The sequence below is a fragment of the Cupressus sempervirens genome, chromosome 1 (genome assembly GCF_028749045.1).
Source record: "Cupressus sempervirens isolate cs-2001-9-10 chromosome 1, ASM2874904v1, whole genome shotgun sequence".
Taxonomy (NCBI): domain Eukaryota; kingdom Viridiplantae; phylum Streptophyta; class Pinopsida; order Cupressales; family Cupressaceae; genus Cupressus; species Cupressus sempervirens.
This window is the reverse complement of record NC_143118.1, coordinates 848,783,339-848,806,573: the sequence shown is the minus strand read 5'-3', so window position 1 is coordinate 848,806,573 and position 23,235 is coordinate 848,783,339. Positions and strand designations below refer to the sequence as shown.

The 23,235-nt window shown below is 36.0% G+C and overlaps 1 protein-coding gene across 6 annotated transcripts in view; it reads left to right on the top strand.

Moving 5' to 3' along the window:
- Positions 1 to 14,084, top strand: part of LOC149580507 (pachytene checkpoint-like protein) — a 218,634-nt gene extending 204,550 nt beyond the window's left edge. For 5 of the 6 annotated variants that reach the window (XR_016353800.1, XM_089791428.1, XM_089791434.1 and 2 more), the window contains 2 exons: positions 13,451 to 13,579; positions 13,737 to 14,084. Coding sequence is in view for 5 of the 6 variants with exons in the window: in XM_089791428.1 (XP_089647554.1) it covers positions 13,451 to 13,579; positions 13,737 to 13,877 (270 nt within the window). In the remaining variant the exon portion in view is untranslated. Of the gene's footprint in view, positions 1 to 13,450; positions 13,580 to 13,736 lie in introns of those variants that run through there. The other variant, XM_089791443.1, reaches the window with a different exon arrangement.
- The last annotated feature ends 9,151 nt before the right edge of the window (positions 14,085 to 23,235 follow it).

Below are 23,235 nucleotides of genomic sequence, written 5' to 3'. Positions count from 1 at the left end.
AAAAGCAGATACGAAAAAGTAGCCTGAAAAAAGCGGAACCGAAAAAGCAGGCGGAAAAAGCAATCAGTAAAAGCAGTTCAAAAAAGCGGAACCAGAAAAGAAGGCTGAAAAAGCGGGTACGAAAAAGCAGTTCGAAAAAAGCAAAGAAGAAGGGGCAGCATAGAAGGACATTATTTCAGCCATCTACAACCAGGTTCTTTTGTTAGTATTGTTTTTAGGGTGTTATAAGCTTTCAGCTGTAAGTGTGCATTATACCAGCATTATCATTTTGTAATCCATGTAAATGCCAAAGTCTTCGCCATATTTCATGAGCATTGTAATTTTCATTGCAATTAAGAAGATAATAGTTGCTGGTGTCATTTAAGCAATTTAATATCATTATTTATCAGCTAGTTAGTTTGCATACCAACTGTTTGTAAAAATGCCAGTTGGCTGTAGGTGTTCATTTCTCATGCTTAGATCATATATATGCACTGAATATTGTCAAATTTAGTAGCACACTCATGTTAGGTCATTTGTGTAGTCCATTGTAGTCTTCTAGCACAAGATTTTCATTGATGCAAATTGTAAAAAGGTCATTTGAAGCTAGCTGAAAGACTATATCAGTCATACGTCCCTTGCATGTGAATTGTTTGATGAAATTCCTTGAGCTTTCATCAGCATTTTTGAGGGCACATTTGAGGAGGGTTACTACAGTGGTATCAGAGCTATAAGTCCTACCATCCTGTGGGGGTCTTATAAGGAATTTGGAACAGCCAGATAGAGGGGAAAGTGTTTGACGAAATGTCAAAACACTAAAATCAGAGCATTTATGTTTGAGCATGCGACAGGGGCCTTATAATTTCTGCAATACTAGAGCAAGACAAAGTAGGATTTCAGACCTGTAGAGCAAACAATCTAGTTCATTCGTGCAAGTGGACATAGAATCCAGTCATACGGACACAGAGGAGGTATTCTTTGATCAAGACGGCAATATGGGAGACAAGAATGCTCGGGATCCTGGAGAGGAAAGATTCTTACAGTTATTAGAGACCTTGGCACAGGGACAACGATTAGCAGAACAGAGGGCATAGGAACAAAATCAGAGAATGAAGCTTATGATGTAGATGATGGCTCGTCAAATGGGGTTGAATGCTAACATGGGTGGAGGAGATAATCAAAATGGTAACAATCAGAATGGGAATAATCAGGATGGGACACATAATGGAGGTGAACAAGTTGGGAACAATTTCGGTCATGCACCCCAGCAAGCTAGGACAGTGAGTTCGAGGCCCATGATTGCCACATTTCCTCCTAGAGCTCCAGAGCAGCCTGTACCAGAGCCCCAGATCATTGATATACATGACCAGCTGAGGAGAGATTGGGAAGCCGGAGGTCCAAATTTTACTGCTGCAATTACCTTTAGGGAGTATATGGATGTGCGGATGAAACATATGCCACCTGGACATGACAGAAACCAGAGCTATGAGCTATGGAAGAAAGTAGGGAAACTTCAGTTACAATATTATGATGGCTCGAGGAAGTCTACAGCAAGAGCTTGGGTTCAAAAATTTGATACATACTTTCAATTGAACCCTATGCCTGAGGAAGAAGCTATTAAGTATGCAGCAATTCATCTGGATGGGTTAGCACACGAGTGGTGGCATCATGGTATGGTCACTATGGGTCATGCACACATTACCTCATATGTGGAGTTTACGGAGAGACTGATTGAATGTTTTGATAGGAAGGATCCAGAACTCCATTTCAAGGAGTTAGCTCAGCTTAAACAATGGGGATCATTGGAAACATACATTTCAGAATTTCAGAAACTTGCAGTGTTAGTAACAGATGTATTTGAACGGAGGATACTGGTTCTATTTATGGATGGGTTAGCTGATCTGTTGAGAGGGTGGATTAAAGCTCTCAACCCTCCCACTTTGCAGGAAGCCATTAAGAAAGGTCGTGACATGGATTTCTCTTCAGCTTCTAAAAATAAATTCTAGGCAAAGAGTTTCCCTTTGAGGAAAGATAAGGACAGTAAACCTTTTCGTAGAGAGGGTCAGCCACCTAAGGAGGAAAGTAAGAGGTTGGACAATGAGACACTTAATGATCTTAGGAAGAAGAAGCTTTGTTTTCATTGCAGGGAGCCTTGGGATTTGTCACATAAGTGTCCATTGAAAGCAAAAGCCAAGCAGATGGAGTACTTTTCAGCCGAAGAGTCAGTGGATGGAGATTCAGAGCAGTCATCAGAATTAAATGGAGATGATAATTCTTCACATGAGGAAGCACACAGTGATAGCACGATAGCTCAGTTTTCTAGTATATAGGAGGCCGTCACTTTCAGAGTTAGGGGAACATTGGATGGACAAAGATTTGTGGCACTCATTGATACAGGGGCAACACATAACTTCATTGATAAAAAGTTTGTGACACGTAGAGGGCTACATACAGAAGAGCATAGGGGATTTAAGGTGATGGTTGCGGACGGCTTCAAAATCGACTGTACCAAGAAAATCTCCAACTTGCAGCTTCGTTTGGGAGATTATGACATGGTGGGAGATTTCATTGTTGTCAACATTGGTGATCAAGATATGGTGCTTGGGATGAATTAGATGAAATCTCTGGATGAGTTTACATTTAACCTCCAGAAAATGGAAATGAGGTTTGAGGCAAATGGTAAGAAGATAGTACTCAGAGGTTTGTCAGATGGGAGACTACGAGTGGTGTCACTCAAGCGGATGCGGAGTTTCTTCAGACACGACCAGGTGCAGTGGACAGCAGAGTTCAGGGTAATGCCTGAGGTGACAGAGCAACATAAACAGGAGTATCCCCCTGATGTACAAAAAATAATAACCAAACATACTAAGGTGTTTGGTGAGATACCTCCAGGGAGACCCCCGGATAGGGGAATCGAGCATGTTATTGAGTTAGAGGAAGGGGCTAAGCCAGTCATCATCACACCCTACCGCCATCCAAAGAGATATAAAGATGAAATAGAAAAGGCAATCAAGGAGTTGATTGACATGGGGCACATACGACCAAGCAAGAGTCGTTTTGCTTCTTCAGTAGTATTGGTGAAGAAGGATGGTACAATGAGGATGTGCATTGATTATAGGGAACTAAACAAGAAGACAATCAAGAACCGATACCCTATTCCGCGCATTGATGAGCTTATTGATGAATTACACGGTGCTTGCTACTTCTCTAAGATTGATTTGAGATTCGGCTACCACCAAATACGGGTTAGAGAGGTGGATGTGGAGAAGACAACTTTTAGATGCCACTATGGACATTTTGAGTTCTTAGTCATGCCCTTTGGGTTGACTAATGCCCCCACCACTTTTTAGTCCTGTATGAATAGAGTATTCAGAGATCAGTTGAGGAAGTTTGTGTTGATTTTTTTTGATGATATACTGATATATAGCCATACTTGGGAGGAACATTTGAAGCATATTGATGCAGTGGTCAACATTCTAGAGAGGGAGTCATTATATGTCAAGATGAGTAAATGCGAGTTTGGGATGACAGAGTTGCTCTATCTAGGGCATATTATTAGTGTAGGAAGTGTTTGGGTTGACCCAGACAAGATCAGGGCCATTCTGGATTGGCCACCGCCGAGGAACATTTCGCAACTCAAGGGATTTCTCGGGCTTTGCGGGTTCTACCGCAGATTTGTGAAGGGATTTTCACAAATAGCAGCACCACTTACAGATTTGACACGGAGAGACAGTTTCAAGTGGACAGAGAAGGCTGAGGATTGTTTCGATAGGTTCAAGGAGCTGATGAGTACATGCCCTGTTTTAGCCATTCCAGATTTCACCAGGCCTTTTGAGCTGCAGTGTGATGCTTCAGGAGAGGGCGTAGGAGCTGTCCTCATGCAAGACAAACATCCCATTGCATATGAGAGCAAGAAATTACGAGGTGTTGAGAGAACTTACAACATCTATGACAAAGAAATGCTAGCAATCATGCACGCGCTAGCTAAGTTTAGGCAATACTTAGCAGGGAGCCGATTCACAGTAAAAACAGATCATAACAGCTTGAAACATTTCCTTGGATAGAAGGATCTCAATGACAGGCAACAGAAATGGGTGAGTAAGTTACAGGCTTATGATTTTGACATAGTCTATGTCAAAGGGAATAAAAATATCATCGCAGATGCTTTATCCAGAAGGCCTCATTTGCTTGCTGTTGGGATAGTCATGGACGATTGGAGAGAGTTGATCTTGGCAGAGTATGCCAAGGATAGTTGGGCATTTAGTGTTATTGAAGGAACTATTCAGGATAGTCGATACACTGTTGTAAATGATTTGATCATCTACAAGGAAAGGATTTATTTAGTACCTGGGTCTGCTATGAAGCAGAAGATTCTGAGGGCATTTCATGATTCACCATTGGCAGGACATCCCGGATTCTTTAAGACATATCAGCAGGTGAGAGAGTGCTTCACTTGGAAAGGACTCAAAACAGAGGTGCTTCAGTTTGTTAGGGAGTGCCCAGTATGTCAGCAGAACAAACAGGAACATTCCTTTCCAAGTGGTTTACTACAGCCCCTACCCATACCAGGGAAGAAGTGGGATAGCATTTCCATGGATTTCATTACAGGCCTCCTCAAGGTACATGGTCGGGATTGTATTTTTGTTGTGGTAGACAGATTGACGAAATTTGCACATTTCTTTGCGATTTCGTCCACATATTCAGCAGTACAGACAACAGAGCTATTCTTTCGAGAGGTATTTAGATAACATGGGATGCCACGGAACATAGTCAGCGACAGGGATAGTAGGTTTATGAGCCACTTTTGGCAGGAGTTGTTCAGGTTGTGTAGAACAGAGCTAACTCCGAGTACCAGTTACCACCCCCAAACTGATGGGCAGACAGAGATAGTGAATAAATGGGTTGAGTGGTACCTTCGAAACTACATTACAGGAGAGCAGAAGGCTTGGGTGAAGTGGCTGCATCTAGGGGAGTACTGCTATAATACCTCTTTTCCATATGTCTATTCAAATGTCCCCTTTCATGACACTGTACGGGTATAATGCTCCTAATTTTTTGGATTTGTTATTTGGGGATAGTAGGGTGCTTAAGGCCAAGGATATATTGTAGGAGTGTCAGGACATTATGTGATCCTTGAAGGAAAATTTGCAAAGGGCACAAAATCAGCAGAAGCAATATGCTGATCAGCATAGGGTTGAGAGATCTTTCGAGGTAGGAGACATGGTGTACCTCATGTTACAGCCGTATAGACAGTCCTCTCTCAAGACGAGTGGAGTAGAAAAATTGAAACCACGCTACTATGGACCATTCAAAGTAATCAGGAGAGTGGGTGAGGTAGCTTATGAGTTGGAGTTGCCTGCAGACAGTAAAGTACATAACGTGTTTCATGTGTCACGCCTTAAGAAGGCATTCGGGTATAATGTGGTGCCTTCAGTAGTATTGCCACCTCTCGATGATGAGGGAAAACTTATCTTGATTCCTGAGGCTATACTTGACTCCAGGGAGAGGGTGCTTCGCAGGCGGACTATCAGGGAGTACCTAGTAAAGTGGAGGAACCTACTAGTTGAGGATGCGACATGGGAGGCAGAGGAGATTATTCAGCATCCTAAGTTGAGATTGCTTGGGGACAAGCAATTTCAAGAGGGGCGGACTGTAATGTCCCCCACTTAGCTAGTTTGGAGGTATGTTGTCGTTAGCCCATTCTTGTATGGTCTCGAGGGCTAACCAGGACTTCAAAAGGGATCTTGAGGTTATTTGGCTTAGTCAAATTTAATTACAGGCCAAACGGAGTTTGTTTGTTGGGTTGTCAGGAAGACTTACTATTTTTAGTAAGCCAATAGGGGAATGCAGTGCCTTCAATTTTCAGTGACAGGATGAGATGCGTTTTGTTGGGCTCTTTCTAATGTGCTATTATATGTGGGATTTCGAGTTTATTTGGTATATTATTTTAATGTTTGAAGTTACAACCGTAAAGTGACTATTTAAATTAAATATTATAATGTTTCATAAAGTCACTTTATAAAAATCAAGAGTCCCCCTTTTGAGTACATACATGGACTTTGTAAAAAGAAAAAAAGAATTAATATTAAAAGTCATGTATTATCCTACATTGGCAAGACGGAAGCGTGGAGCAAGTGAGGAAGGGATTAAAAGGAAGAGGATAGCTCTCATTTATTCAGGCTTGGAAATATCAAAGAAATTGGAGAATTTTTTGGAGATTATATCTCAATAGTTTGAAGGACGAAATCCCTTCAAGCTGGAAATCTTGACACCATTGAAAGATATCGTCTTGAGATTCAACATGGTAGCAGTCTGAAAAAAGCAGATACGAAAAAGCAGCCCGAAAAATGCAGAATCGAAAAAGCAGGCGGAAAAAGCAATCCGTAAAAGCAGTTCGAAAAAGCGGAACCGAAAAAGCAGGCTGAAAAAGCGGGTAGGAAAAAGCAATTCAAAAAAAGCAAAGCAGAAGGGGCAGCATAGAAGGAAATTATTTCAGCCATCTACAACCAGGTTCTTTTGTTAGTATTGTTTTTAGGGTGTTATAAGCTTTCAGCTGTAAGTGTGCATTATACCAGCATTATCATTTTGTAATCCATGTAAATGCCAAAGTCTTCGCCATATTTCATGAGCATTGTAATTTTCATTGCAATTAAGAAGATAATAGTTTGCTGGTGTCATTTAAGCAATTTAATATCATTATTTATCAGCTAGTTAGTTTGCATACCAACTGTTTGTAAAAATGTCAGTTGATTGTAGGTGTTCATTTCTCATGCTTAGATCATATATATGCACTGAATATTGTCAAATTTAGTAGCACACTCATGTTAGGTCATTTGTGTAGTCCATTGTAGTCTTCTAGCACAAGATTTTCATTGATGCAAATTGTAAAAAGGTCATTTGAAGCTAGCTGAAATACTATATCAGTCATACGTCCCTTGCATGTGAATTGTTTGATGAAATTCTTTGAGCTTTCATCAGCATTTTTGAGGGCAGATTTGAGGAGGGTTACTACAGTGGACCCACCAAAGAACATTAAATAATAATATTCCATAGCTCGCACACAAGACTTGTACATGAGAAATTAGGAGTAAGTAAACAAATAAAACAAGTATCAACAACTTGAAAATAATAGTCGGTCAACTTCTAAAGGATTTGGTTTAACCATCAAGACAATATTGCATATGGTTATTATACAAGGTAAATATATTGATACCAAAAAGGTATGCAAATTCTTATTATCAAATTAGTTTTACTTTATGAAAAAGTTTATATACATATATATAAAATAATGCATCGAAAGCTTTAATAAAGAGCCTATATAATTCAAAATTGATATTTAATAATTTGATATTATGTTGCAAGATATTAATATTATATTATTCTTTATGGATCTAAGTAATTGATTAAAGCTTTCATAGTGTCAGTGCAGGAATTGAGATCCTCATATGAATGGCTATTGTGCCAGCTTGAGAGATGAGTAACCTTGTATGAATAACCCTATATTATTTTAAACCATTGGACAGACATCATGGAGACTAAGGGAATCTCTATCATGGTGTATGTGAGGAGTTAAGGTCTTCATCTTACCACCATGACTAGGATTAATAGACAATATCCATGTGCTAGAATACTCTAATGATGTCAACATATGCATATGTGATTGACCTTGGATAGAGGATGTACCATCCAAGAAGAACCTTAACGGAGCACTCCATGAGAAGAAAATGAAATAGCTAAGGGTTAGGAAGCCCGATCTAGAGACGCTCTTAAGGTTGGGGTTAAATTAGAGGGTATAATAGTATAGTTAGTTTCGTTATTATTATGATTCTGACATTTAGTTGCAGGTATTACTTGTCCCAAGATAACCCTCATAGTGGGGACATTACAAGTTTATTGTCATCTTTTGTAGATAGGTGGTAAAGGGGTGAAAGTTGTGAAGCTATAAATCTCTACCTTTAAAGATTGATTCATTTAGATTTGATATGGAGGAGAAGGCAAGAAAGAAAGGAATTCCATTGGAGTACTTGATGCTAAATGTGCCTTTGTGTACAAGATTTATGGAAGTCGGATTTCGTGGAGGAAAGATTCTACTTCGCTACAGGAAAAAAGACAACTACAATTGTTACAATTATGTTTAACACACAATTATGAGAGGTGACTGTTTTCTCTATTGTTATATATATGTTTTATCTTAGTAACCCAATTCTCCCCCCAACCCTTCGAAGTATGCAAATTTCAACCCAGTCCTTGGTTTTGGTCCTGGTTCCACCTGGGTTATAATCTAGACAAGTTGGTTCCTTGAGGCCAAACCTAGGTAGAACCATGGTTGAACCAAGATAGACCCATGCAGACCAAGTGTGAACCAGTTATAGTTCCAGTGAGATACATTCTATAGTTTAGTGCACAAAATTGTTATTACAGAGTATGAATAAAGATCTTTAACATTACGAAACAAAATTTGATTAAGTTCAAATATCTATTGCACTCAATATATCTTCCAGTGAATGTTTCATATCTAATTGCTGATAATGACCCTTGCCTAATTAATTGGAAGCTTCGTATCGTGATAAATGATATTTTAAACATCAAACAACATCTTCAATTGGTGAAGGGAGTTGCAAGCTACTTATATAACATTTTTCAAGTAGGATGTTGATTACAAACTAACACGCTCTCCGTACTATGAAAAAGTAATAAGGATTCGACAACTTCGAAAGCAAAAAATCATTAGTGCAGCTGACCCCATCGACATTGGCACTATTTATGAATCAACTAACTCCTTTGATGATGAGAAGAAGAAGATGAAGATTTAGATAATCCATTAGATGATTAAAACTTAGTATAAAGTTCTAATTGTTGAAACTCAAAACAATGATACTTAGACTCGATATTATTTTAATATTTTGGTGTCAATAGTAGATATGATGTTATGATTAGAAGTTTATTGTTTTTGTTGTTTTTATGATACTATGGGGCATTCTAATCTTAATTCATTCTTCTTAGCTGCGTACCTATGTAATAATGTATGTATGTGTGTGTGTGTAAATATATATTTTTAAATTCTACATGTATTTGTGCTAATGAACCCAAACAAACCCAAACTGCATTACAAAATTTTGTCGTACCAGCAAACTGGTTCTTTGAACCCAAACTTGAACTGTTAATTTAGTTTTTTATGCTAAGGCCATACCATTTCATGTGGCATGTTCACCATGTTTTAAACAGATGTTGTAAAAGACGATAGCTACTGACGCATCATTTGTTCCACTTGAAAAACATATGCTGCACGTCACCCTCCTTGGTAGGGAATATTCCAAGGTGAGAATGTTGATGGAAGATATGAGACAAATGTAGGTAAGGGATGGATTCTTGATAATCATGGACAATGGATCAATATTAAGGGACATCGACCACACATCAATATTATTTGAAAAGTTTAGTTGGCTCTTATTTTCTTAAAGCTATTTGATTATTCATGGAAAGTGAAGGAGACAAACTTACATATTCACATTTTGAAAGATATCATAGAAGAGGTTGGGCATTTAGGGTGTATAGGTAGTGATTGTCTTCAGCTTGTGTGTGTAAGTTAGCTGGTTTGATGACGGTGGGGAGGTGGGAGTGTGTGCACTTATAAACACATTTTTTGGATCCCAACTTGTGGTTATGCATTGAACAATACCCTGAAGAACATTGGGAAGATAGATTGGGTGAAAGTAGTGGTGTCAAGCTAGAGATCGAGACATTTTCGAGGAAGGAGTTCTTCAAGCCCACGGATGCTAGATATGCTAACATTTTGTAGAAATGATGCTTGGAGTCTAGGAGTCCTTACAATAAAGGGTTGTTAATGTAGAGTAGAGTAGATGGTCGGGAGAAAGCAGATTGGAGGGACGGAGTATGAAACATTTAATCCTTCTTGATGATTGTTGGTCCACAATGATGAAACAAAATCATTAACTTTATTACTTAGTTTTTAAAATGTTGTTTTGATAATTCATTAATGTTTCTAGCTTGTAAAATGTTTTCATTCTTTATTTATTTATTTTTATTTTGTAACTTGTTTGTTCTTGTAACTATGCTTGCTCCTTCATTAAGCCTGTTGTGCAAGCAACTAGACATCTTGATACCAAGTCTCTTACCCTTGAAGAGATTCATTGGACCTTTGATAGTATGCTTGTGAAACTGAAATAAGCAATTCATAGCAAGGACCCTTTGAGATTTTATGAAGAGCATCTTAGGTCCATTGTGATGCAGTGGTGGAACAATATGAACACCTTGCTTCAAATGGAAGCCTATCTCTAAATCCCAAAGGGTATATAACTAATTTTGGAAGAGTGCATGAAGAGTTGAGAGAAGGGCTCAGGAATGCCCTAAGAAAATGTATAGTGAAGTGAAGTCTGCTTTAATTCGCACACAATGGCTTGCATATATCAATCTTTATGGACAGATAGAGCTACATTAGCTCAAAAGGACCCTACTGGATGGTGCGTGTGGCATGGCAAGGATGCATTGGAGTTGTTGTTACCTTTGATCCACAGTTTTTCAGTTCCTCTGCTGTAGAGAGGAATTGGCCCACATATAGCTTCATATAATCAGTCAAGAGGAGCTTCCTTACCTCTCAATTGGAGAAGTTGCTGGCCATACATGTCACTTTGCGGCTAGAAGATTGACACACTCCTAAGTATTATTAGACTGCGGCCTTTTGTTGTTGATCTGCAAGATTGTAATACAGATTGACAAGGAGACAATGTACACATGAAGGATTGGTTGTGGTTACATAGGGTAAGGCAACTCCTTATATTGGTGTTGCCTCAGAGTCGAGCTCTAATATTGATACAAATCTTCTAGTTGCATCTGCTAATTTAGATTAGGGACACCCACATATTTCATAGTAGTGTCGCCTGCCATCCTCATCTTTGAAATTTACGGGAGCATACAATTCAAATGATTGAGAAGATAGTGTAAGGGGATTGAGGTGCATCTTCATTGCCAGTGTATTGTAAAACACGATGTGATTCATGAGGGAGATTTTGGCAGCTGAGGTGGAGTTGTACCTGTGCACAAATCTCAGCCACGACAAGCTTCTTTTAATGGGCTTACAGCATATATTCTCAAAAGTGATTACAAAGAAAGGCTAGTCTTTACTTAAAAGAAGGCTGCTGCGCAAGATAACTCATATAGATGAAACATTGTGTTCCCTTGACAATCTAAAAATATGCCATCTCAGGTTTTGTATTTGACTATAAAAACTGTGTGAGGAAACCAAGGAATATAAGTTTTCACAGCCACAGTGCACCAACTTGCTAACTAAGCATGTATTTAGGAGTTCTTTAACATGTAGAAGCTCCATGCTGTATGAGGTCTTTTCAATACTAGGCTGTGATTTGGAGTTTTTTGGATATTGAACAGATATATTACATTATGTGACAGGAGATGAAATGATTGCAGAATGTGCTTGTGTGCCAACAGTTTCAACTTTCTCAATTTTCGCATGATTTGAGAAAGATGAAGTGTTATTTGTCCATTTAGACACAATCTCCACTGTTTGAAGTGCTTGTAGACTCCCAGGCCACAATGTGTGTTTACCGACAAGTTGGAGATGTTTCCCCTTGTGTGACATTAGGATAGCTTATTGTTGTATTAGGTGTGAATTCATATGTGCAAGGCACAAACCAAATCCTGAGTTGCTAGTGCTGCTTGGAACATAGGGTGTTTATTTGGTTTGACTACTTTCTGCGAGCTTCTTGATTCTTTATCTCTTCGAAGTGGATCATGCTTTCTGAATTTCGAAGGCTCTTGGATACTTTGTGTGAGCTTTTTGCGGCAAGTTGTATAATGTTATAAATTTATGTAAGGATCTGATATTTTTTCCTCTTGCTACTGGTTATGTTATTCATGCTTTCTGCTTTCAACTAGTGCTGTTATGGTATGTATTCTTGATTTATGGTATATATTCTTGATTCTGGATATGGTCCTCTGTGACTTTGTCTTCTTCGTTCTGATCTGAATTTGCAGAGAATCTAAATAATCTTGAATGTCTTTCATATTAAAGCTTTTAAAATTTATTTACCAGCATTCTTCTTGTGCAAATCTTGAAGTTACTTGTAAGGCAATGTGTATTAATATATTAAAGCTATATATGCTGTTTATTGCATCACATTTATTTTGAATGGAGTTATCAATTCAGATCACAACAATGCATTTTTAAGCATGAAGGACTGTTTGTTATTGGAGACGAGAAATTCTGTCTGTATTGACCACTGATTTGTTATGGTGCAATCATGGATGCCTTTCAATTTAATAATTTCTGTTGATCCAGTATTTCAATCAGGAAGTTATAGAGATTTTCTGCAACAAATTGTGGCCACTTGGACACCCACATGAAAGAGTCTTGAAAAACAACCTTCACGGATTTGTAGTCTGGCATTGGTTTTGACTCTTTGAGATTGCCTTTTTTCCTCTCTAACTCTACTTATTCCACCTTGTTTGTAGTATGTACATGCTTTGCTGACTTGTAAAACTTCGTTTCTTGGATACAATATTTACATTAGAATCGCCTCTGGGTCTCTTGTCAACAATACAAGATAAATTGGTTTGGAAAAATAAGGTGGGTGGTTATTATTACTTGAGCACTTAATCTACATTTTGTTTTCTGTTTGGTTGCTTTGGAGTACCAGATATGCCAACTTGAAAATGTCAAATCTTTTAGTTTGAATGGCTCCACCTGTATCATGTAGGAGGTTTGAAAAGGGTGCAAACAACTTATATTACAGAATCTCTGAATAAAAAATTGCCGATTCAGTGGTCTCTGCAAGTTTAGAGATTTCATGACCGATCCATTTCTCAGCTTAAACCAGTTTCTTTCACTCGACCCTTTATATGTTGAGCAAGACAACTAGTCATGGGGACATGGTCCGGAGTATTACTTACCTGCATTTGGAGGGTCATTGTGATTTAGAAAGTGCTTTATGATCCCTACTCATGGTGTTCACTAAAGCTATATACTTGATATTGTGCAAGTATTAGGAACGAATGCAAACATTGAGTTGGTAATTAGGCTTCCTAATCTTTCTCATCCTGTACCTTGTGTCCAAAACTATAGCGCACTGTGGAAAACAGGCTTTTACCATAGGTAAGGACGAGTGACACTGGGTTCTGTTGCTTCAAAATATTGTGAAGTCTACCATAAAACTTTTTAGAAGCTTCTGGGAATAGATGCAAACCACCCACGCTTATGAACAATTGCTGTTATTTGAATTTCAAAATATGATGTGGATGTAGATGTAATGCATTCGAAGAATTTCCCATGATTGCTGCAACGGTTTACGTTAAAACAAATTATAGACTGAACATGTACCTTAATGTTTGATGTTTTATCTTATAGTGAAAGCTATTTTAATCACGTTCTCAATTAGGCCCAAGTGGTATTAGTACGCTCTCTCATTACACACCTGTTGGCAATCTCATTGTGTAGGTGAATGATAACGTTCCTCTTTTAAGTTATGCCAACCTGCAGCATTCAATAAGTACACACGGGTTGAATCAAGTTGACAATTCATTGAGCTTGTCTAAGCGATTGCTGGAGGCTGCAGAAGCTTCTGAGGTTAGCGTTTGATTATCCTTTCTTCTCACGATTTCTGTTTGTGTTCAGAATTTTATTGCATTAGAGGGAGTCTGTTTTTATTATTTCCTTCTACAGCTGTATTCTGCTTTCCCATATTCCTGTTATTTTATGCTGCTTTTGTTGATATCTTAAGCAGGGTCTCAGTGGGCGAGCATTGCGGAAGCTTCCGTTTCTATCTCATGCATCCTTGGTTAATTGCTTCTCTTGCGACACTTCAAGATTCATTGCTACATTGGTAGACACAGCTAGGCAAGAGCTTTCTGAACAGACGAATTAATCTGATTGGTTGTTCATAGAAATAGAGTAAATCCATCAGCAACGTAACTCAGTGATTGACTTGCATAAATGCCATCTGGATTAAAACTGCCGCTCCTTTGTTTCCATGTTAACAGATATCGTATCTGTTAGTGGCTAAGCTGTGCTGTAGACTATTGTCAAGATAATCAATTCTGGAATTTGCTTTAATGAGGTTATATTGTTCCAATGCGTTTCAACCAATTTGCATCACCTTTTGAATCGTTCTTCCAATAGAGAAAATTTAGGTGTCAATTAAGTAAAAGCAAAGTTAGCATTGGATACGGTATTGTTATTGGGTATTTTTAAGACCTCGAATATGAATACGGCTGGATACCAAGAAACGTTCTAGTATTTACAATTGTGTTGGTAAGAGAAGGGGAAATTGTTGGTGAGAGTAGGAGAAAGTGGCAAACGGAGAGAACAAATTTAAAAGAAAAACTTGATAGGGAGGTTTTCTCGTTAAGACAATTTATTATTCATAAAATTTAAAATATTTTAATATTAATTAAACTTTTAATTGTTATTGTATTCTAAGTTATATTGCATAAATAAATAAACAATTATCAAATTGGCTTGAATTAATAAAATAATATTTTCTCCTTCAGTTCAATTTAATCTTTTTTTAAAACATTAAATATTTGATATTTATGATTATGAAACTTTAAATTTTCATACAAATAATAGACTTAAAATATGAATCAATTATTAATATTAAAAAATATTACGTTAATATATAGAAGTTTAAAACCATATTTTCTAAAATTAAATTTAGAATTAAAGTAAAACATAAATTACAATCTGTCTTCTAAAATGATTTTTTTTTTTTTATTATTATTCCAAATAAACTATAAAGTTTAATATTTATGAAAGTAAAATAAATTTAAATAAAAAATGAATCGTCATATGGTGTAATAATATTGAAATGCATAAAATTAATATAAACTAAACTTTAAATCTGTGTTGCAGAACATGAGAAAAATGAGTGCTTGAGAGAATCTCATGTTTTGTCTAGTAATATACATAATATAGGATACACAAGTTTTGTTAGAAAATCTTGGTCTCCATTACTATTGTGATGGTGGTTTGAGAATTACAAAAACAATTTCAAAGCAAATAAGCTTTTATGAATTTTGCAAAGTTTTTTTGAGATCGGTAGAAGATATTCAATCTACAGACAATGTGAAGTCGATGTTTGAAAGAAAGTGGAGGTGAAGGAAGGATTATGCATTTTTGACAAAGAGGGTGATGGTTTTATCACCCCTTCTAAGCTTCAAAATGCTTTACTCGATTTGGGTTTCACATAAGAAATACTTGGAGAATTGTGAAGCAATGATGGCTAAATTTGACACGAATACTCACAATAAGATAGAGTTTGACGAATTTGAGAAAACAATAATTTTAAAGTGAGTTCACATTGCATCAAAAACATTTGAATCTTCATTACATGTCAATAAGATTCCATAGTTATGTAAGCTAATTATTGGTGTAAAATAGAACTGAAATTTCTATATTTGCAATGGTGAGATTTCTTATTCTACTTTTTTAATTTTAATGGCATTATAAAAAAATTCCTATATAATAATCTCTAGAAGTACTAATTGTATATCATTGATTTGACCATATGCTTCAATGAAGGATGATTTGATTTCTATCCATCAAATGAAATGATTATCTCTTCAATTTTTAAACATGTATTACAATAGAAAAATATCTACTTAAGTAGGTTCAATATGTAAATAATTTCTCTTACTACACAAATTTCCATTTTGTGGCAATGGTAGCATCCAACTACTATAGAAATCTTTCCTTGAATCCTATGAATGATTCCCCATGAATTTTAGGCAACATGAGAGAGAGAGATACTTAAGGGGAATTCCACTATATGGTGGAAGATTTGTCTTCTTTGGACAAGGACTTTATACTCTTATCTAACCTTAGATTCCTTGGATGTATTAGCATCCATTGACAAGTGCTCTAGACAATTCTAACTGCTATAATTGGTATGAACCAAAATGTTGGATGATCAGAGTGTAAGGGCATTTCCTTGATTGAGGAAATTCTAGTAATGTTTTCCACCAATGTCACAAGTAAATTGGAGGTCACCTTGATAAAAAACTACATCAACCAATCAAATTGGTATCCCACAAATCGTCAATAAAATTTAGCATCGAGCATCTTGGAGTTGGTTTTACAATTTTTAGATTGGAATGCTATAGGAAATCTGAAGAGGCACAATAAATTTAAAGAGGAACCAACCTTTGAAGCATCGTACAATTTTTCTGATGAACAATAATGTCAGAGTGATTGGTAGTTTCCTCTGTTGTTGCAATTGTTTTCATGCATTGCTTTGATGTGTGTTACTGCTTTTTCCTTTTTTGGATTTTTCTTTTTCTTCTCTTGAGGTCTTATAAGGATAACTAGTCTTTGTTTCAAGAACTTTCTAAAAGAGGACCATTAGATTTACTTCCATATGCTGGGTGCATTGGCCTTTTCATTTGATTAAATGACAATTCAATTCATCTCTCTCTCTCTCTCTCTCTCTCTCTCTCTCACACACACACACACACACACACACACACACACACACACACACACACACACACAATTCCACAAGGGTCACTTTTTCTTCTTATTTTTACCTATTCTTGTGCTTTATGTTTACATCGCTCCACAGGGCTTTTGACGACCAAGAGTGAGATCTACAGTTTTGGACTAGTTTTGCTGGAGTTAAAATAGATGAAAGAGCATACTTGGAGGCGGTGATATTTCTAGAAAGAAATGAGGAGATCCATTTTAGCAAGATTGTGAGCTTATTGAAGACAAAATAACACAGAAGTATGATGATTGGAATGCTATCTTGTCCTTACAAATCTTTGGCCTAACTATCTTGTACCTCCTATTATCAAAACTCTTCTTTTGGATTTTTTCTATTTCTACCATCTTTGAATCTTCCTCTAAATGGATAGGGCTAAATCCATGACCTACTAATCATGATGTTCTAGTTCAACATTAAAGTATCTTTTTGGTGTAGCTTAGTGGCTCGTGTTTTGCATCATTATCCAAAAAAAAAAGTTTCCTAGGACTTATGCCATTGTCGACCAAAACAAAAATGCTATGTAGATTTGTGCACAATGTGGAACTCTAGATGACTAATGTTAATTGTTTGTAGGGATTCTTTGAATTTTGGCTAACTCCTATTCATGTTAAGATTATTTTCATACTCAGGGAAAAAGTGGGAAAAAAAGACATTGATAAGTTAGTTGAGAAACAAATTGCAAAAATAAATAGAACTACTTGCAAACATAAAAAGTTAATGGTCCAAAGAAAGCTATAAAGAATATGGGCACTAAGCATAAGAATAGCAAAAGTTAAAACCCACAAAACAAAAAACCTACAAAATTATTTGGGTTATCTGCAAAATTAATGTAGGTAAGGCTCTAATACCACTGACGAAGGTACGCTCTGATACCACTTGATGAAGTACTGCTTTGATACCACTAACAAAGGGCCACACCAGCCTTACCAACTCATGACAAAGAATGCAACAAGATCTCTCAAGATCCAATCCAAACCCAAGCTAGCCTAGATCCACACTCTGGTAGAAACCTCTGAGATCTCAACTTGTGCTCGCAAGCCACCAAGCAACCTCCTTGTTTCTAAATCGCAGTCACTAGCTCTTCTCACAAATTTAATCCAAGATCCAAGTGTAAACTGCCTCACGTTCGGCGCTCTGTCTACACACTCACAACTCCATCACAATCCTGCTGTAAACTGCCTCACATTCGGTGCTCTGTCTACAGACTCGGGAAAAATCACTCTTCACTTCCTCCTTCTCTTTCACACCTTCCAACTTTCACACATTCAAGCTTTTCCTTCCAAAGCTTCTACTTTTCGAGCTTCTACTTCTCAAGCTTCTCCTTCTCAAGCTACTCCTCCTCAAGCTTCCACTTCTCAAGCTACTCCTTGAGCTTCTACTCCTCAAGCTTTTGCTTCTCAAGCTACTCCTTGAGCTTTCACCTTCTTCTCGAGCTTCTACTCCTCAAGCTTCTCCTTGAGCTTGATTAGAAATGCTCATATGCCTTGCTTAAATAGGCACTTACCACCCCATGCATGACTTATCCACAAGCTTCTAGAATTCCTCCACAACCTTCTACAACTTCCATAACCTTCTACAATATCCACAACTTTCTAGAATTCTACCCACACACCTCGATAAATGGAATGACAACCATTTATTTTTTATTTTTTCTATTATGCCACCTATGCACCTCGAAAATAGAAATTCCTCCTTTTTTCTTTTTCTCCCTTTTCCCTTTTTATTTATTAATTATTTCTCCTCTAATTTTCGTCACTTTCTCTCTCCTCTAGTTTTTTTTTTTTTCCAATTTTTTTTTTTTGCCAATAATTTTTCCATGCAAGATGCTCCTGCATCAAAAATTAATTGGCTTTGGGCCTTTAGGAGCTTGAAGCCATATCCAAAACTACTACCCAAAAAACTATTAAAAAATTATTTGGGCTTGTAGAGGTTTTTTTTTGTCGAAGTGCTTGGAAATTGAATAAAAAATTAGGATTTGAATGAGCTAAGATCTAGGGGCCTTTGATTTTTGTATAAAAGTTGAGGAACACAAGTAATCCTCCAATTTAATATGTTTGTATAGTCCCATATTTCTTGAAAGTTTTAACTGCTTGTCATCCCTGATGTTCAACTGAGGCATTATAGAGAAGAAATGGTAGGGTTTAAAAATGCATAAGACCCTGAACCTACAAAAAACCCTCTATAACAGGGCATCTTGATTTATATATTCTTTTACACTACAATTAGGGTTCTTGAGCTTTTCTTTATTGTTGTTTATTCAAAATGCTCAAATGATGCTAGAGCTTTTCAATTAAAAAAATAAATGTTTATTGTAGAGATATGATTTGGCCGGGTTGAATGAATGAAAGAAAGAATTTTAATGGCAGGGTTGCAATGAAATTTTTGCTAGGAAGAGAAATGAGTATATGTTATCTTCTTAGTATAATTTTATACTAACCAATAAAATAAATGAGCTTGGATTATATCAAACTTAGTCTAGGACCATGAAGATTTAACTAGATGGACAATTATCTATCTTAGTTCCTTTTGAGAACTAGCTAAGCGGTGAAATTCCATTCAAAATAAAAAATCTTGAATATTTGGATCAGAGAGGCTAGGGGTGACAAAGGTTACAGAGTCTGACTAAATTTTCTTGAAAGTTTGTTCTTGGTGCAGTTGCTATGGCATTGATTGTGGTGTTGTATGCATTGGAAGATAGGGTTCAATGGTAAATGAACTTTGTAGTGGAAGCTTCCAGTTCAAGATGAAACTTTGAGAAATCTTCCAAAACGTATAAAACTTTTTACAATTGCTATAATGATTAAGAAATTGTATTTTGTAATAGAGATTGGATTTTTCAGGTTGCCTCGGCCATTGAAAATTCAAAAATAAATAAATTAGTTTTTAAATGTAAACAAAATAAAATAAATAGTTAACTATTATGTTTGTATCCAGCACAAATTAATTATTTACTCATATTAATCAGTTGCAGAAGTCAAATCTTAAAAATGAACTTAAACAATTCCAATAGTTTCTTGCCATTGGCAAGAACTAAAAATATACACGTTTAACATTTTTAAAAAAATTTATTAGAGGAGATTTTCATTACTTTAAAAACAATATTTGAGTCCATTGAAAACACAAAGGCTACATAACTATTTATAAGTTAATTTAGTATTTTACAATATGAATATATAGTAGAGTTGCATTAGAAGGTAGCTCCAAAAAAATGTTGAAATAGATAAGATAAGATAAAATTATTAATGTCCACGAAAAACCAAAATGGTTTATGGGACTGAGCATACAAACAGAAGAGCTAGCCAAGCAAAGGCACCAAACGCTGACTGAAAAGAAACAAAGCAACAAGAAGAAAGAAAGACAAGGTAAGGACTAAGGGTCCTTCATTGTCACAAAGAAATCCGTAATACAGACGTACATCCATGGACATCCATAGTCTTCGGATGCCGTGAAGAACCCCTATAGGACTGATGTTGCCTATAGAGACTGGTACAATGCCTGACAGATCTGGAATGTGAAGTAGTGGAAGGCCTTTTCAAACCCCGTGGAGGAGACAAGGGAGAGATAAAGGTGGTAATGAGTTGATCAGAAGTCCATCTCTGATGAAAGGATATTTTATTTGTCTTTCTCATTTGGTTTAGGTTTTGTATATATCTTTCTAAAAGATCATAATATTTTTTTTTCAAAATTAAATTTGAGAAGATTTACATAAATTCTTTTTAAAAAATCAAATCACATAGCATTTGACACGGTTGAGAAATTATTTTTTTAGGCAAACATAGATACCATATTCAACATGCACATGAGCAATATTGTATATGTTTCCAAATTGGATGCGGGGATATGCGTAGCCAAAGAGGGAGAAATGAGTTTTTGGCAACTAATTAAAACATTTCTATCAAGCACGTGAGATGGTTGGTAGTTTGGTAATGTACATTGGAAATTGTCTTTATTCATGGACTCAAAGGGAGCTTATTATAGACAAGAGTACATTTGTAAGCCGACTAGTTTTTTTTTAATCGATAAGAAACTGAAGCCAAGATTAATTATTATGTATTATTAATAATAATTATTTTATTAAGCACAGATAGATTAGAACCCAAGACCTCTTCGATAAGAGGCTCATAATTTACCATTGTGTTGTAGGCTCTTGCCTTGTAAGACAACTAGTTGATTAACTACATAGATTCCATAATTCCATACACATAATAATTTATGTCAATATGTAATTGGTTGTGTCAATTAATATCCTCAAAAATCTATTCCTACAGATAGATTATTTACGAGGTTTAGAAGGTAAATAAAAATAATATGATATCTCTAATAAATTCCAAATTTCTTGTGATTGAGCAATCCTTTTTAGGATGTATTTGTTGACACCTCTAGCATGAGTTGACATCTATGTCAAAGTCAAGGTAGTTAGGTGATTGTCAATTTGCTTATACTATTTTGTTGCATTTGTAGTATCATCATATTCATTAAGTTGGCCTTAAAGAACTTTAAATAACGATTCAATTTGACAAATTTTCCTCTTTACATATTATATAAAAAATTTCATTTTCAAAGATAAAAGCTTGTATGTTTTTGAAGCTCATATGAGTGATCTTGATAACAAGACTTCATATCCAAGGTGAATAATTTAGCTTTGATGAACATTATCTATTAGGCAGATATGTAACCATTTGAATTTGATTCTCAAGATGCAAATAATATACATACCCAAGTTTATTTATATGGACATCCTCAAAACAAGACTTTTTGAAATAAGAAGAGCAATGAAATCCCATCTCTATCGTAATGAAAGAATAATGACTTCTTGTCACTCAAACAAGCAAAACTAAGCCACATAAGTAGCTAAAAGATGTTTTCAATTAGCATAATGAATGCCTTTGATATCAACATGTTCAAAAGGGGACTTCATGAAAATGGTTATCTTCAAAGCTTCATTTTTTAACACATCATTTCTTATTATGCTGAGAGGCATAACCTACAGTGGCAAAATGGGGGAATGAAGTGCTATGACCGTGTTCATGTTAACTTTTTCATTTTGAAAATTTAAGGCCGACTACTAACTTTTTAATGTTGAAAATTTAAGTCTTATGTATTGTCACATTCCATAAAATTAATGATATAAATATAGAATATACATTTAAGAAAATACACATTTCAATAGAGCGACAATACAAATATTCAGTGTAGAAAAAATAAAAAAAGGTAAGTAACAGAAATCGTAGAAAACATACTCTAGTTTTATATTGAGATTTTTATATGTTTTGGTTAGTTTTATTCGATCAACTGTTTTCTAGGTTTCTCTGCATTCACCATGTTGCCGACTAAAATATGTATTGTACATGAAAGGAGAGGTGGTTGGCATTTGAATGATTTGAACAGGGTTCAAAGTATTTGTAAATTCAAGATTTAAGTGACAATTGCCTTTGAAAATTTTCATACACATAGAAATCACAACCAAAATAGCCCAATGCGATACAAAAATGACAATCCATACTCAAAATGGCATGACGACCTAGCAAAAATGACAAACTTTTGTAATAGGCCAGCATCCAGTACTAAAAAAAACTATAAATACGCAATCTAATGATAAGCCTATTCCATATGCAACTCAATATTAGGCCCATTTATGCTTGGTATCAATATTCTTAATTCCACTATTGTAGAAGCTTTTTTCAAACCATCTACAATTTGATTCATGAGTTCTAGACAATAGCTTCGTAGATTGATTATCACAAGTTTTAATAAATCTCAACATGCCCACTTCATTGTTAGTCATCATACATACAAAGTCCAAAAACAATCTTTGAGATTTGGAAAACCTAAGTTTGACCCACTTTCCATCTCTCTTCCTGGCGCCATATTTCTTTTTTCTATAGAACACTGCAGTCCACAAACGGAAGTCAAAAGTTTTGAAGAAGAGGTAGAATAAAGTATGCACTCAAGATAAAAACAGTAAATCTACCTCTAATAGCATATGGTACCTTAAGTATCATTAGTTTTTCAAGGTTGGGAAAATTACTCAACATGTTGAGGAAACCAGAGACACAGGGCAACATGCATTTTACAACATAGATCTTCCTCATTGTTCTGGCAGCTAACATACTTTCAAGTAACCAAAAGTGTGATACGCTCACATCATAGAGAGATGTAGGGCAGTTCATCATCAATGCACCATAATTATATTTTTTCATGGCACCAAAATGACAAACTCTTAATTCAAGTTGCATCAATTGAGGGCAATCCAAAATCAACGTTCGGAAGGAGCAGTAGAAAACATTCAAATATTTGAGATGTAGAGTACATAATTTGAAGTCTCCTAACCACAAGCATCCACTGAGCTCCAAATTTTCAATCTTTGGGCATAGAGCTATAAAATTGTGTATAATATGTTTGCAAGTGTCTGTAACAATAATGTTTAGACAACATGATACAAGGCAAGGAAAGCCTAGAGAATTAATTTTAGACAAAACCCTTACGAAAGTGATAGATGCAGAGCACATTAGAAGGAAAATCGGTAAATAAACATCATCATGTCCATAAATCTCCACAGGAATTTTGATTCTCCAAAACTAAATTTTAAACTTGCGACATTCACACAAATTGAAAGTGTTAAATTTCAAAGAAAATAGAAAATAGTGAAGAAACCATGAAATTCTGAAAATTCAGGAAAAGAGTGGAGAAATCTTGAAATTATTAGGAATAAAAATTGATCAAGAGATTTATTGGCAAATAT